Source organism: Eptatretus burgeri, chromosome 18, assembly GCF_056783735.1.
Source record: "Eptatretus burgeri isolate ZD-2024b chromosome 18, Ebu_testis_v1, whole genome shotgun sequence".
Lineage (NCBI taxonomy): Eukaryota > Metazoa > Chordata > Myxini > Myxiniformes > Myxinidae > Eptatretus > Eptatretus burgeri.
The window spans coordinates 32,617,891-32,632,870 of record NC_140978.1 but is presented as its reverse complement, the minus strand read 5'-3'; the positions used below and the strand labels follow the sequence as shown (position 1 = coordinate 32,632,870).

At 38.7% G+C, this 14,980-nt stretch overlaps 1 protein-coding gene across 5 annotated transcripts in view; it reads left to right on the top strand.

Moving 5' to 3' along the window:
• LOC147008843 (forkhead box protein P4-like) overlaps positions 1-14,980 on the top strand; it is a 247,315-nt gene that overhangs the window by 211,783 nt on the left and 20,552 nt on the right. For 4 of the 5 annotated variants that reach the window (XM_085864592.1, XM_085864591.1, XM_085864589.1 and 1 more), the window contains exons 12-15: positions 2,345-2,424; positions 4,214-4,315; positions 5,132-5,253; positions 11,932-12,001. In XM_085864592.1, the coding sequence (XP_085720718.1) occupies positions 2,345-2,424; positions 4,214-4,315; positions 5,132-5,253; positions 11,932-12,001 (374 nt within the window). The remainder of the gene's footprint in view (positions 1-2,344; positions 2,425-4,213; positions 4,316-5,131; positions 5,254-11,931; positions 12,002-14,980) is intronic. The other variant, XM_085864588.1, reaches the window with a different exon arrangement.

Below are 14,980 nucleotides of genomic sequence, written 5' to 3'. Positions count from 1 at the left end.
CCTTCTGTCCAGTTCATCCCAAACCAACTTGATGAGGTTTAAGGCTGGAGACTGTGCTGGCCATTCCATGATTTGAAGCCTACCGCCTTGTTCTTTTCTTCTCAGGTAGTTCTGACATAGCCTGGAGGTATGTTTTGGATCGTTATCTTGCTGTCAGTTGAACCCGTGACCAACTAGGCATAGACCCGAGGGTATTGCAAGGCTCTGCAGAATGCTGTGGTTGCCCTTTTGGTTCAGGGTGCCAGTCACTTTGTGCAATTCACCGACTCTGGATCCAGTAAAAGAGCCCCAGATCATGACACTTCCTCCTCCATGCTTAGCAGTTGGTGTCACATACTGAGGAACCATCCTTTCGCCTACTCGTGGGCGTACAAAAACCCTGCGTGATGAAACGAAGATTTCAAATTTTGATTCATCGGTCCATTAGACCTCCTTCCAGTTTTCAGTTGTCCACTGGCAGTGCTTCATGGCCCAGGAAAGCCGCTTTTTCTTATTTTGCCATCTTAGCAATGGCTTTCTTACTGCCACTCGAGCTGTCAAACCTGCAGCTCGAAGTCTTCGCTTCACAATTGAAACTGAGGCTTCCTTACTTCTACCAGTGTTAAGCTGTGCTTGAAGCTGCTGTTCTGTGAGCCGCCTATCACCAAGGCTGTTGACTCTCAGAAACTTGTCTTCTGATTGTGTTGTGGCTTTGGGTGGTATTGGTATTCCTCTTCCTGTCAGAGATAGCCGCCTATCAACCAAGCTGTTGATTCTCAGAAACTTGTCTTCTGATTGTGTTGTGGCTTTAGGTTTGCCAGACCTCTTCCTGTCAGAGTTCCCTCCAGTTTCCAAGTGCCTTTTGATGGTGTAGGAAACTGTACTCACTGACACCTTGGCTTCTTTTCAATTTCCCTTAAGGAAAGACCGACACTTTAAGGGTTATCATGTCTGTCTGTCTTCCTCTGTTAATTGTATTTTTCTCGCCATTATGATAGCAATATCCTACTTCCTGCAGTGCAATATTGTCCAAACAATGCTTCAGAGGGTGTAGCAACACAGTCTGTTCCAACACTGCATTTATACAGACAGAGGGTTTTAAACGAATCAACAAAAGTTGGGACACCTGCAGGAATTGTTTGCATCAACTTTCAAGGCTTAATTTACTTCCATTGCTGCAGAACAGCTGCAGTTGCCAACCCATTACTTGTTCCCTGAAAAGGGCCTTTTTTAACAATTCTGAAATTTACATTATTTTTCAGTTTTTGGAACCTTCACTTTTTTTTCACCTCTGGCAGTTTACCGCTTAGCTTTGTACCATTTCAGGTTATTCACTGGACTTGAACTGCTTAAATTTCAGTAAAAACTGGAAAAATGGGGGTGTTCTTAAACTTTTGACTGGTAGTGTATTTATAATATACACCGGTAGTATATATACATATATATATATATATATATATATATATATATATATATATATATATATATATATATATATATATATATATACATATATATATATATATATACACATATACATATATATATATATATATACATATACATATATATATATATGTATATATATATATATATATGTATATATATATATATATATATGTATATATATATATATATATATATATATATATATATATATATATATATATATATATATATATATATATATATATATATATACAGTACATATATATATATATATATATATATATATACTGAATGTATGTATGTACATATATATATATATATATATATATATATATATATATATATATACATATATATATATATATATATATATACATATATATATATATATATATATATATATATATATATATATATATATACATATATATATATATATATATATATATATATATATATATATATATATATATAATCAAACATATATATATATATATATATATATATATATATATATATATATACACAATCAAACATATATATATATATATATATATATATATATATATATATATATATATATATATATATATATATATATATATATATATATATATGTACATACATACATACATACATACATTCAGTACATACACAGTGTTGTGATATAAAATAATGTTGCATAAATTATTCAAGTAGTATCAATGGAAGGGTGCCACTTGGACAGACTGCTGTTGTACATAACTCTATTCGCTGCAAAATATATTGTGATTTCCTTTAAGGCTTTAAAAAGCATAGTTGAGACTCAAGGATGCAATACCACATTCACACTCTTTCAGAATGACAATTTGGGCAATGTGTGTGCTTCTTTCTGATGTGATGAATTCTGCAGAGTTTGCTTTCACATCTCTCACAGCAGACCTCACACAGAACCAGGAATTCTACGAGAATGCAGATGTCCGACCGCCATTCACATATGCATCTCTCATTCGAGAGGTGAGCAAGGGGAAGCAGTATATATATCACAAATTTGATCAGAATCAAGTAGTCCAGGTTGGCCGGTTTCACGTTCACATCTCAGCACATTGCTCATGGTGCTCTGATCCCAGATCCAAATTCCTTAAGCTGTGCTGCTTTGTTCATTGTTTTCCAATGTCCTTGTAAGGATTGCCAAAGTGCACACCTTGTCCTGCATATTTCAAATACAAACATGTAACATATATATATATATATATATATATATATATATATATATATATATATATATATATATATATATATATATATATGTATATATACATTCATATATATATATATATATATATATATATATATATATATATATATATATATATATATATATATATATATATATATATACATTCATATATATATATATATATATATATATACATTCATATATATATATATATATATATATATATATATATATATATATATATATATATATATATATATATATACACACACATATATGTTGTAGAGTCTTTGACCCTGTAGAAAAATAAATAACTTCCACCCCAGTACACCGAGATAAGACAAAACCAAGATAATAATTATAACGATTGATGGTCCCACATTAAGACTCATCACAGATGACTAATATTGTGAAACACACATCACAAGCCATAATGTCAAACTGTGTGGACATGTCAGCTTGGCTCTCTACCCTCTGTCGATCATTGTTATCTTTTGGTTGGTTTTGTTCATTTTGTTTAGCGGGACACATCACACAATACGTAATGCTATTCCCAAGCAGCGTAGGAAATGGAACGGCTGCTTTAGTTCAAACTAATCAGCCATCTGTTCACCGTGATACTTACAGGTTCATTTGCCCTTACGTCCAATTAATTAGTGCATTGTTCAAACATAAGATTTAGTGAGGACATTATTTTATGACACAGACTGCTCCCTGATTGCAATGCATCCAATTTGCATTGTTCACACCCACTAAATTAACATCTTACATCATTGTGATGTCATGGCATAAGCATGACAAATCAGAACCCCTCTGTGTTGTCAGACCTCAAGACATGAAATTTCAAACAAATAGTCGAACTTTGTGAATCGAAATTGGACCGCAAGTCAAACCCGAAAATTTGATTTCAAGTTCATGACGGTCTGGTCTGGATGCAATTACCAGTTTTCAAAATTTTTTTGTTCCTTTTACAAATGAATTTTTATTTTCACTCTCTAGATAAAACCCTGTCGACATTTCTGTTTCTTTACATATTGTTATTGGCTTCAGTTTTATTCGGGGCACTTCTCTATCTCTATCTCTATCTCTCTCTCTCCCACACACCCTTCCCTTACCTCTTTCACAAAAAATATTGTTAAAAGAGCTGTGGGCAGCTCAATAGAGAACCAAGAAGAAGAACCCATTGCCATCTGACACTTTTGCTCTGTACTTCCTTATACAAGTGGTTAAAAGTGTGATTCCAGCACAAAACAAACAAGTCTAGCTGGGCCAGGCTGTTACATGCACAGTCCAGTCACTGATCACACAGTGTGTGGCCTGCAAAACTGTCAGGCTGCAGGCCATGGTGGCCATTTTGTTAAGTTCTGCCAAACAAATAAGCAAGTCTTTATTTCCGCCACCCGCTGCTTCCGCAAAAGGCCCGTTTAAAAGCTTCCCATTCCGACTGCAACACGTTTTGGCCTCGCATTCGCCCCTCCTGACCACTTTGTCCCAACACGTCTGTTACCCAGTACAACACATGTCCTGTTATTCTTGCAAGTTGAACTGTAATTCTTCGTTTTGTAGGCCATTCTGGAAACGGGAGACAGGCAGCTCACGCTCAATGAAATCTACAACTGGTTCACAAGGCGCTTTGCGTTCTTCCGACACAACACCGCCACCTGGAAGGTAATCTGTCATGCTGAGTCTGATGAGTGCATCCATGCTGTGACCGCATTGTTTGCCTTTTAGTTTCATAGAGCATTCAGAATCATTTAATTATAGATGAAGTTAAAGGGTATGATAAGGAGGAAGTGCGTTAAATATGGTTTTGAACCGTTTTATATTTCTGTATGTGCTTCCACCACCAATAAGGATAAAGGTAAATGTTTATAACTGAAGGCACCACCAACAAGTATAGCTGCACAGCAGACACAGACCCTCTGAATGCTCTTCATTCGAGACCGTGTAGGCGTCGTTGTGTCCGATGTTGAGTATCCTCAAAAGGGAGATTGAGGAATCAAGTGTCTGCAATATGCAAATGGCGAGACCCCAACATCCTTTCGCAATGAGACTGACGTCGTCTCACCATCTGCATTTTGCAGTCACATGACCCCCTTCCCTTTTGGACGGTACCTAACATGCAGCCTGCTGCATGCCCAAACTTGGATAAAGACCATGACACTCGGTGGTCAAAACATCAGAACCGAGCCTTGCCTGCTGGGCAGCCGTGCTCATTGGTGGTACCTTCACTTTTGAATATGGATCTTCTCAACAAGAATTTTTTTTTTAAAGAAAGCTAATCAATTGTAATTAAAAAGCAGAGCAGATGATGAATTGAATATGCTCCGACTATTGTTTCTGCAGGACGAGATGTGTTCACCCCTACTATTAACATGCTTTGCCACCGGCAATTAAGTTAATGAACCATAGTGTGGTAAGCTGATGATAATGGGTGGTGTAAGAAAGTATTTCTTCAGATGTTGCTTATTGTATCCATAACAGAATGCAGTGCGGCACAACTTAAGCCTGCACAAGTGTTTCATTCGAGTTGAGAACGTCAAGGGTGCAGTGTGGACGGTGGACGAGCAGGAGTTCCAGAAGAGAAAGCCACAGCGGATGACAGGGTATGATTTTTTTTTCCTGCCACTGAGACTCACGACTCCAATTTGTGACTTATCAAGACTTTGGATCCCATAAAGCCACGGGAGTCTGTGGCACGTGAAAGGATCACTCGGATGGTGTGCCTTGTGTGTAAAATGATTCCGACTCACAATCTCATTCGATTTTTCAGGCTTTACATTTGAAGATGTGTTTAAATCACTTGATTCGGTTCTATCCCATGAGTGGAGGTTGAGGATAAATTTATTTATTTATAAATATACACTACCGGTCTCAAGTTTTAGAACACCCCCATCTTTTTGGTTTTTACTGAAATTTAAGCAGTTCAAGTCCAGTAAATAACCTGAAATGGTACAAAGCTAAGTGGTAAATTGCCAGAGGTTAATAAAAAAAAGTTTAGGTTCCCACAAACGGAAAAATAATATAAATTTCACTGTTGTTAAAAAGGCCCTTTTCAGGGAACAAGTAATGGGTTAGCAACTGCAGCTGTTTTGCAGCAATTGAAGTAAATTAAACCTTGAAAGTTGATGCAAACAATTCCTACAGATGTCGCAACTTTTGTTGATTAGTTACAAACCCTCTGTCGAAAAATGCAGTGTTGGAACAGACTGTGTTGCTACACCCTCTGAAGCATTATTTGGACAATATTTCACTGCAGTAAGTAGTGTATTCCTGTCATAATGGCGAGAAAAAGACAATTAACAAAGGAATAAAGATAGAACATTATCTATGTATTACTAAAACTCTCATCTTGTATGTATGTATGTATGTATATATGTATGTATGTTCCCGAAACACAGCGAAAACGGAACACGATAGCGCAAAAATTTTAGGGCCACCTTACTCACCATTCGCCTGCAGTGTGCAGTATCAAGTTTTGTTCAAATCGGGCAAAGAAAAAAAATATTTAAAAAATCAATTCCCAATTCAGTCAAGTACTCTTTTGAAGTATTTGATCAATGCAAACAACCTCAGCGGTATAGTTTGCTGGAGCTATCTTGTTTTATCTTGAAATGATTTTTTTCATCAACCACTCTCACAACGGGAACCCAACGAGTTCATGGGTCATCTAGTAAACATTAAAAGTGAAGGTCATTCCCTTGGAGAAATTGCAAAGAGAGCGAAGGTGTCTGTGAGTACAGTTTCCCACACCATCAAAAGGCACTTGGAAACTGGAGGAAACTCTGACAGGAAGAGGTCTGGCAGACCCAAAGCCACAGCACAATCAGAAGACAAGTTTCTGAGAGTCAACAGCTTGCGTGATAGGCAGCTCACAGGACAGCAGCTTCAAGCACAGTTTAACACTGGTCGCAGTAAGGAAGTCTCAGTTTCAACTGTGAAGAGAAGACTTCGAGCTGCAGGTTTGACAGGTCGAGTGGCAGTAAGAAAGCCATTGTTAAGATGGCAAAATAAGAAAAAGAGGCTTGCCTGGGCCATGAAGCACCGCCAGTGGACTACTGAAAACTGGAAGGTCTTATGGGTGGATGAATCAAAATTTGAAATCTTCAGTTCATCACGCAGGGTTTTTGTACGCCATCGAGTGGACGAAAGGATGGTTCCTCAGTGCGTGACACCAACTGTCAAACATGGAGGAGGAACCGTCATGATCTGGGGCTCTTTTGCCTTATCAAGAGTCAGCGACTTGCACAGAGTGACTGGCACCCTGAACCAAAAGGGCCACCACAGCATTTTGTAGCACCATGCAATACCCTCTGGTCTTCACCAAGTTAGTCAGTGGTTCATCCTACAGCAAGATAACGACCCAAACATACCTCCAGGCTTTGTCAGAACTACCTTAGAAGAAAATAACAAGACGGTAGGCTTCAAATCATGGAATGGCCAGCACAGTCTCCAGACTTAAACCCCATCGAGCTGGTTTGGGATGAACTGGACAGAAAAGTTAAAGCAAAGTAACCTACAAGTGCAACACATTTGTGGGAACTTCTGCAACAGTGTTGGGAAGAACTTTCCGAACAATATTTGATTTCCATTGTCGAAAGAATGCCACGAGTATGTTCGGCTGCTATATCTGCAAAAGGTGGCTACTTTGATGAGTCTAAAATTTAAATTAAATTTTGCTCAATAAAACGATTCCTTGATTTCTTTTTTTATCTGCAATTGTTTATTTGTTCGATACTGTAATTTCAGAGTACATTGAAACATTAAACTGATTAAATTTCAGTAAAAATTGGAAAAATGTACGTGTTCTAAAACTTCTGACTGGTCGTGTATATGTATATGTATATATATATATATATATATATATATATATATATATATATATATATATATATATATATATATATATATATATATATATTATATCTCACAGGTATATTTGAATAAAAGCATTTATTATTTCATTCTTTGAAAATATGTACTTGTTTTGTCCTCGTTGTTTCATTCAATCCCATTCTGTTATCTTTGTGTTCACCTCTTCATCTCATTCCTCTTTTTTTTCTTTTCACTTGCCACCGAAGGTGGATGGAGGTTCTGTTTTCACCCCTGTCTCTTTGTTTGTCGGTCTGTCTGTCTGAAAACAGGATATCTCAAAGAGTTGTGGCCGGATTCGGACAAAACTCGGTGGACAGGTTGGATGCGTGACAAGGAAGAAATGATTCGATCTTGATGAAGATCAGGATGCATATACGAGAATTTTTTCAGTGGTTCTTCACGGTTGAGCGATTGGGTGAAAAACGAATAAAAACACAAAAATCTCAAAAACTTGGGGACGGATTCGGATGAAACTTGGTACACATGTTGGGAGTGACACAAGGACAAGTTGTTTCAATTTTGGTGAAGATCCGATTCCGGATCAGATCCGTTCAATTGAAGATTAGGATAATTAGAATTTTTTAATTTTGTTCGTGATTCACCATTGAGAGATGGGGGCAAAAACGATTAGATTTTGGTTCAGATCTGGATTCAGATCCAGCCTATCAGTGGGATACAAAATGTAAACTGTCCAGCCTGGCGGAGGTATGTGTTCTACCGAGTGGCCGCTCCAGTTTTCATCTTTATTCCTCCCTTTCATTTTTTTTAACTTTTTCTCTATCTTCATCACATTGTTGACTTTTGCTCTTTTTTATGCTCCGATATATTCATTCATATTCTCTGCTTTATTTGTTTTCTCCTATGTTTACATTCTCTTTTTGTTTTGTTTTTATAAGCTCACCTGGACATTAGTCAGGTGAGCTTATGCGATTGAGCAGTGTCCATAGGTGAGTGAGTCAGGGAGTGAGTCAGTCAGTCCGTAAATACTTCAGTTATTATTGCTTGAACCAAGCACACAATTTTGATGAAACTAAAGGGGGTCTGCAGGGGATTCGAGTGACTGTTGCTCCTGATACAGGTGAGCCTCCCGACACGTGGTCCTATATATATATATATATATATATATATATATATATATATATATATATATATATATATATATATATATATATATATATATATATATATATATATATATATATATATATATATATACAGACTCATGGAAGAGCTTAGCAACAGAGGAACAGAGGGGAAAGGTCAACAAGTATGTAAAATATGATGGGTAGGCTGAAGGGAAGAGCAATTAATCAATTCAAAAATGTGATTCCATATGTGTGAAAAAATGACAAAAATGGTGAACAGTGAAACTTCATTTGGGAGGAATAACAATGATCGGATGCTAGTCAAGTGTGAGACCTTGAAGGGCAGGGAAGAGATGGAGGGTTGAAAGGGAAGAGAGGGCAAGACTATAGATTTTAAATGGATCGGCATCTCAAGGCCATAATGCAGTCGGCAGTAGGAAAGAGCACTCCAAGAATGAAAAATATTTAAATTAAAGTGCCAACCAATTCTCCTCTGGTGCAGCATTCAAGCCAACTTTTGAGCCTCCGTTCTTGCTCTCCAGCCTTCTGCTGAGCGACACAAGGAACCTTTACTTTTCACTGTTTCTGGGGGTGCACGATGAGGTACAGCAGCACCAGCCCATTGAATATGGCAATACCCGATATAGAAATACTCAACTTTATCAAGGCTAGTGTTAGCCTACATTGGTGGACAGTTTGAATAATACATTTTATAAACTAGTGGTTAACAAAGATATGTTACCACTGTGGAAGTAAAAGTGAGGCTGATGTTTCATGCATGAACACTCTTGCTCCATCGAAGGGCTAATGCATGAGACGTCAGCTTTAGTTTGTTTGCAATTGCAGTTAGCAGAACCTATTATTCATATGTTCATATTTTACTGCGGAGGAACACCTTGCACCCCATTAAGAGCAAGTGAGGTTCACACCCTTCTCTAAGGACTAGCTTGGAGATGCGAGTCGACCATGACAAGTCACAGCAGATTGTCTAGCCATGAACATTGAATGCATGCACCTCCATCAGTGGTCAGCTACGGTGGGGGATTGAAGGGGTCGCCACGGATTGGCATCTCAAGGACATGTCATCTTTCGGGAGAGATATTCTTTTTTTGGCTTTTTTTCCCCTGTTTTCCTTTTTTAAATTGCTTTATAAATGCCTATTTATTTTTCATGGTCTTTCCTTTTGTTTTCTCGTCATTTATTTTGTCTTTTCAATCTCACCGCCCATCTTTCAGAGGGTGCAATACTGGAAAGGAGGTAGTATAAGACAGAGAGACCACCGACCTGTCTGTGATGGCAATGTGATAGGCCCATACTAACATGGCCGGATTTAGGCATGGGCAAGCTGGGCAGTTGTTGGGGGGGGCGGGGGGGCGGGGGGGGCCTCCACATCTTTCATGAAAAAAAATTATATGGAAAAATGTATTTGTGAGTGCCTGAATGGTAGTTGGTAGTTAGTAGAACAGATATAAGATATTCATCTTATCTCATTCTCTATTTTATATAGAAGTTCAGATTCTTTGTTCTTGAAAAATATACTTTATGGATGACTGTAAATATGTCTTGTCACCTTTTTAATATTCTAAGGTAGGGTGGGCCTCCATAACTGAAGGTTGCCCAGGGGCCACCACATGTCTAAATCTGGCCCTGCATATTAAGCTTCATCGCGGGAGATTCCAATGTTTCGATAAATTTTTTGCTTCTTTTCTCATTAACCTCCGCCATCGAAGATTGACGGAGGTTACTGTTTTCACCCTTGTCTGTTTGTTTGTTTGTTTGTTTGTTTGTTTGTTTGTTTGTTTGTGAACAGTATTATGGAAAAACTCCTCGACGGATTTCGACGAAACTTGGTGGGGGGATTAGGTATGGTCCAAGGTTCATGCAATTAGATTTTGGACTTGGTCCAAAGTCCAATATGGCCGCTATGTGACCATTTTGAAAAAAAAAAAAAAATTTGAATTTTTGTTTTTGTATTTCTACATGTTTTAAGTGATTTCCAACCCCCCCCCAAAAAAAAAAATTGTTATAGAAAAAAAAACAAAATTTTGCAACTTTCAACAAAATTTAGATTTTTTTTTTTTTTGCATTTCTACATGTTATAAGTGATTTCCAACAAAACAACATACCAAAATTATAATTGCGGCTGATTTTGGAACTTCAGTTGGATATACCCACGCAAAATCAATTTCTGTCTCAAGGAATCTAGTTATGACGAATGAATTGAGTATGTAAAAGTTAAAAGTAAAAGGGAAAGTTGCAAACTAAAACTCTGTGAGCACTGTTGACGTCAAATTGAATGAATAGGATATCAGGTTCACTTGAGTGACCTAGCAGTATTGGCGGCGGAGGTTTTGCACTCTACCGAGTGCTCCTCCTCTAGTTTATCACTGTTTTGTCCTTCCCTTTCTTAGAATATTAAAACCTCGTCTTCTTTTTTTTAACTCCTTCTTTACCTTTTCCTTCATTCCTCGTCTTCTTTTTTTTAACCCCTTCTTTACCTTTTCCTTCATTGTTCTTGTATTGAACTTATCAGCCTGGTGTTGGCTTAGTGGTTAGGGTGGTGCCTTGGGATCCTCAGGGTCTGAGTTTGAGCCCCGCTGGAAACTGAATTAACATCAAGGGGGTTGACTCAGCCTGTCATCCTTCCGAGGTCGGCGAACTGAGCACCAGTACACTGGTAATTATCCCTGCAGGGTCGAAGGCGACTAAAGGGTTGGCGTCAGGACGAGCATCCGGCCGTAAAAACATTGCCACAAGAAAGGGTACCATGATTGGAGCCCGCAAAAAGCTGACCCCTGTTCAGGGAAAAAGGCTTTAAAATGGTGTGATGATGTTCTTGTTTTGAACTTGATATTTATTGTTGTACTATTTTACTATATTTCCTCATGCATTTTCCTTACTGCTCTTATCTCATCCTTTTAATTTTGTTCTATTATTTATCTCTTTACTTCTATCTGTTCTTCCCAAAATTTTGTGGCTCTTTGATCCTGAATGTTTTTTTTTTATTCTTCTTATTCTCCTCATGCTATTGTCTATTATTTTTGTTTTTTTTCCTGCGTTTGTGAGTCCAAAGTTACTTCTTCTCTCATATCCTCATGGGTTGAGGGAGGGGATGGACTGTCTCATGGTCCTCCTTAAGGTATACCTGTCCGTTGCTGTACTCGTCGACCTGACATGCGGCATCCTCGATACAGTCCATCAACCTTTCCCTCAGTCTTCCTCTCTTTATTCTCCTGACTTAAAAAAAAAAAATCAGTCTCAGTCTATTGTTTCACTTAATTTCCTTTTTGTTTGTTTTACTGTTGTGTGCACATCTTCAATCAGGAACCTTTCACTCATGAAGAATATGCAGCCTGGCTTTGCCTACGGGATGGCTCTCAACGCGAGTCTGCAGGTGCGAAAATGTGGGCCAAGTAACATCATTATTTTTTGCCAGACACTTTTTGCCAAAAGCAGAGCAATTTGATTGACAAATCATGCATTTTACATCGCATTATCAAGGTATGTCGGGCAGCATGACCTATTTTCCCATTAATATTCCCACAATTTAGAGAAAGCAGTTCACTGCAGCAAAATAATAATAAAAAGGTGAAAATTGGCTCTTTGTTCATTCCTTTTCTTTGGCATAGTCTCGTAAGAATGTCAAGTAATTAGTTGAGATAACTACAGTATTTTGGTCTCAGGATTGCAGGTTTTTTGAGCACATTTTCCAAATTCTCCAAATCTTTCCAGGGAATGAAAATGTGAAAAAGGTATGATTTCAAAGAGATTCCTCATAATAAAAAATTTATGTTATCACCTTTTTGATGACTTTTTCTTTTCCATTTGGCATGAAAAGCACCAGGTGTGCTGCATCTTCGCTACTTTGTATCAGCTAGTGACTTTTGGAAACGGATGTAAGTGGCTTTTTTTTTTTTGAGCTGCTCTACTTACTTGCATGGTAAGTCAGCTAACAATTCCATGTACGGCCAGGGAGAGTTCTAATGTGGCTGGTGTTAAATTTTTAACAATTCGATCACAAGGACAAGATAATTATTTGGACGTGTAAACAACACGCAGGAATAAAGTGGTGCCTGATGTTGAATTTCCCTCAAACTCAAAACTTAGAAAATTATCTCTCTCATAGGAATGGATCTTGTGCATAATCGACAAGACTGCTTGCTTATTTATTTGTTTGCTTGTTTGTTTGCAGCCTGTGGCTACTTAGCTGCATCATTTTCTGGGGGATGCATCTGTGCCGCTGATGCAATGCCCCCTGTTACCAGCACTCATTTTGCCGATCTCAGAAGGATGGCAGGCTAAGTCAACCCACCGAGTGTTAATTCAACAGATTGACAGAGGCTTGAACTCAACACAAAAGAATCTTGGGCCAGCCGCCCTAACTCTGAAATCAACACGTGGCTTAATAATACTGCTGGATACCATTAGGCGTGTGTGTGTGTGTGTGTGTGTGTGTGTGTGTGTGTGTGTGTGTGTGCGTGCGTCTGTCTCTCTGTCTCTCTGTCTCTCTGTCTCTCTGTCTATCTGTCTGTCTGTGTAAAATAGTCTGGGTACCCGGCGCTGCATGGAAAAAATCGACGTAGGGCTTCCGGCACATATTGCGCATTGAAAACGTGTGGAGTTATTGCCCTCCTTGTGGCAAGCTTTTTCCCGGCAGTGGTTTCAGGATGTGTTTGACATTGAAAAGCAATGGAGTTATTGGCCTCATCGTGGTCACCTTTTGGCTGTGGGCCGGCGCAGCACTGCCTGACCCCACATCCCAATATACGCTTTGTGGCAGCCTTTATGGCTTCAAAACGGATGTCAGGGCCAATGTTTTGTAGCTTTCAACCTTGCCGAGATTCTGAAGTACCTACACCCAAGATATGGGGCCTCTAGGTGCTACGGTTCGGCCGTGAAAGAGTAACAAACAAATACAGATCCGGACAGGAAGGTGTGTGAAATAACAGTTCGAAAACAAGTTCCTCGGTGCACTGCAGTGTAGCCTTTGCCATGTGTGGGAATGCATTGGCCTGTTACAGAATAACACCGGTGTTTAGTTCCCCATGATGCTTATACTAGCAATACTCGCCCAACGGGAAATGTTGTTCCAGGCATGCAACATATTCTTCTGACACATACCTTTATTTGGGTGGTGTATAGGCAACTAACTGCTGTCTCAATAACTCCCGAAAATAAATTCAAAAATAACCCGGGTTATGTGCATGAAGCAAAAACATACCGACTGCTTATAATTCAAAACACCTCACTGCGTTGGAAAATGTGGAGACAGGAAGACTGGACTATACTGCACTGTAAAGGGTAGGGACTTGGAATACCATCTCCCACCTGGAGCGGTGGTGCTACATGATACACATTTACGTAGAGAATTTGCGTCCACCACCCCCCCCCCCCCACGCATCACCACCCTCCCAAGCTCACCGGCAAAGATAAAAACACCCCAAACACTAATTGTGGTCATGCTGATCCGATGTAGTAAGTCTGGATGTAATCGGCATAAAACTATAGGAGGAGTAGCACGACAAACAAACAAACACACAACGGTCCATGGATTATAGCAAGGATTACTGGCTTCAATTTTATGCATATAAGTGTTGAGTATGTTGAACCTCTTTTTATTTCATGATACACAATTGAAGTGGATGAGAGGAACCCCCTTCTGGTCCCAGAATATTACCATCACCACTTTCCTGACACTTAGACATGACTACTTCTTTTTTTTTTCTTTTTTGATGTTTATGACAATGTGTTTCTATTTGTATGATTACCCATTTACTCTCACTTTAGTAATGCTGAATAAATGTTAAGTCTGTGGTGCTGAAATATGACACAAATGCATCGCTTTTTCCTTCATTCCCCTGGAGAAGACTGTGACATATTAGCAAACCTATCTGTTTGTGTCCATCAGTGGGCATTTTATATCGCCGGCAACCAGGTCAAATTTAGAACTCCTACTCTAACCTGCAAGGGACACTGCATCAGCGTGATTATCATGTCACCAGCAAATGGTGCTACCTGTAGATATGTGCTGCAAACAAATTGAGAAAATCAGCCATATACTTTCTTAGAAAAACCACAATTCAAAGCTGACCTCCAAAGCCAGCTGGTGACTGGGCATCCTCCATCATACAAACACCTGAACTCCAATCCACCGACGAGGCTTTCTTCTGCAGTTTGATGCCGTATTGCTCTCCTCTCTGGGCTGGCTCCCCTGCCTCACATTTTGCTCAGCTTTATGCCATGGAAACCAAAGCCTTCAGGATCATTGGAATCTCCCGCACTGAAGTTGAGTCGATGGGTCTATCACTTCGCTATCGCAGAAAGGTCGGTGGTCTCTCTGTCTTCTACCACTTCCTTTCTTGTCTTGCATCCT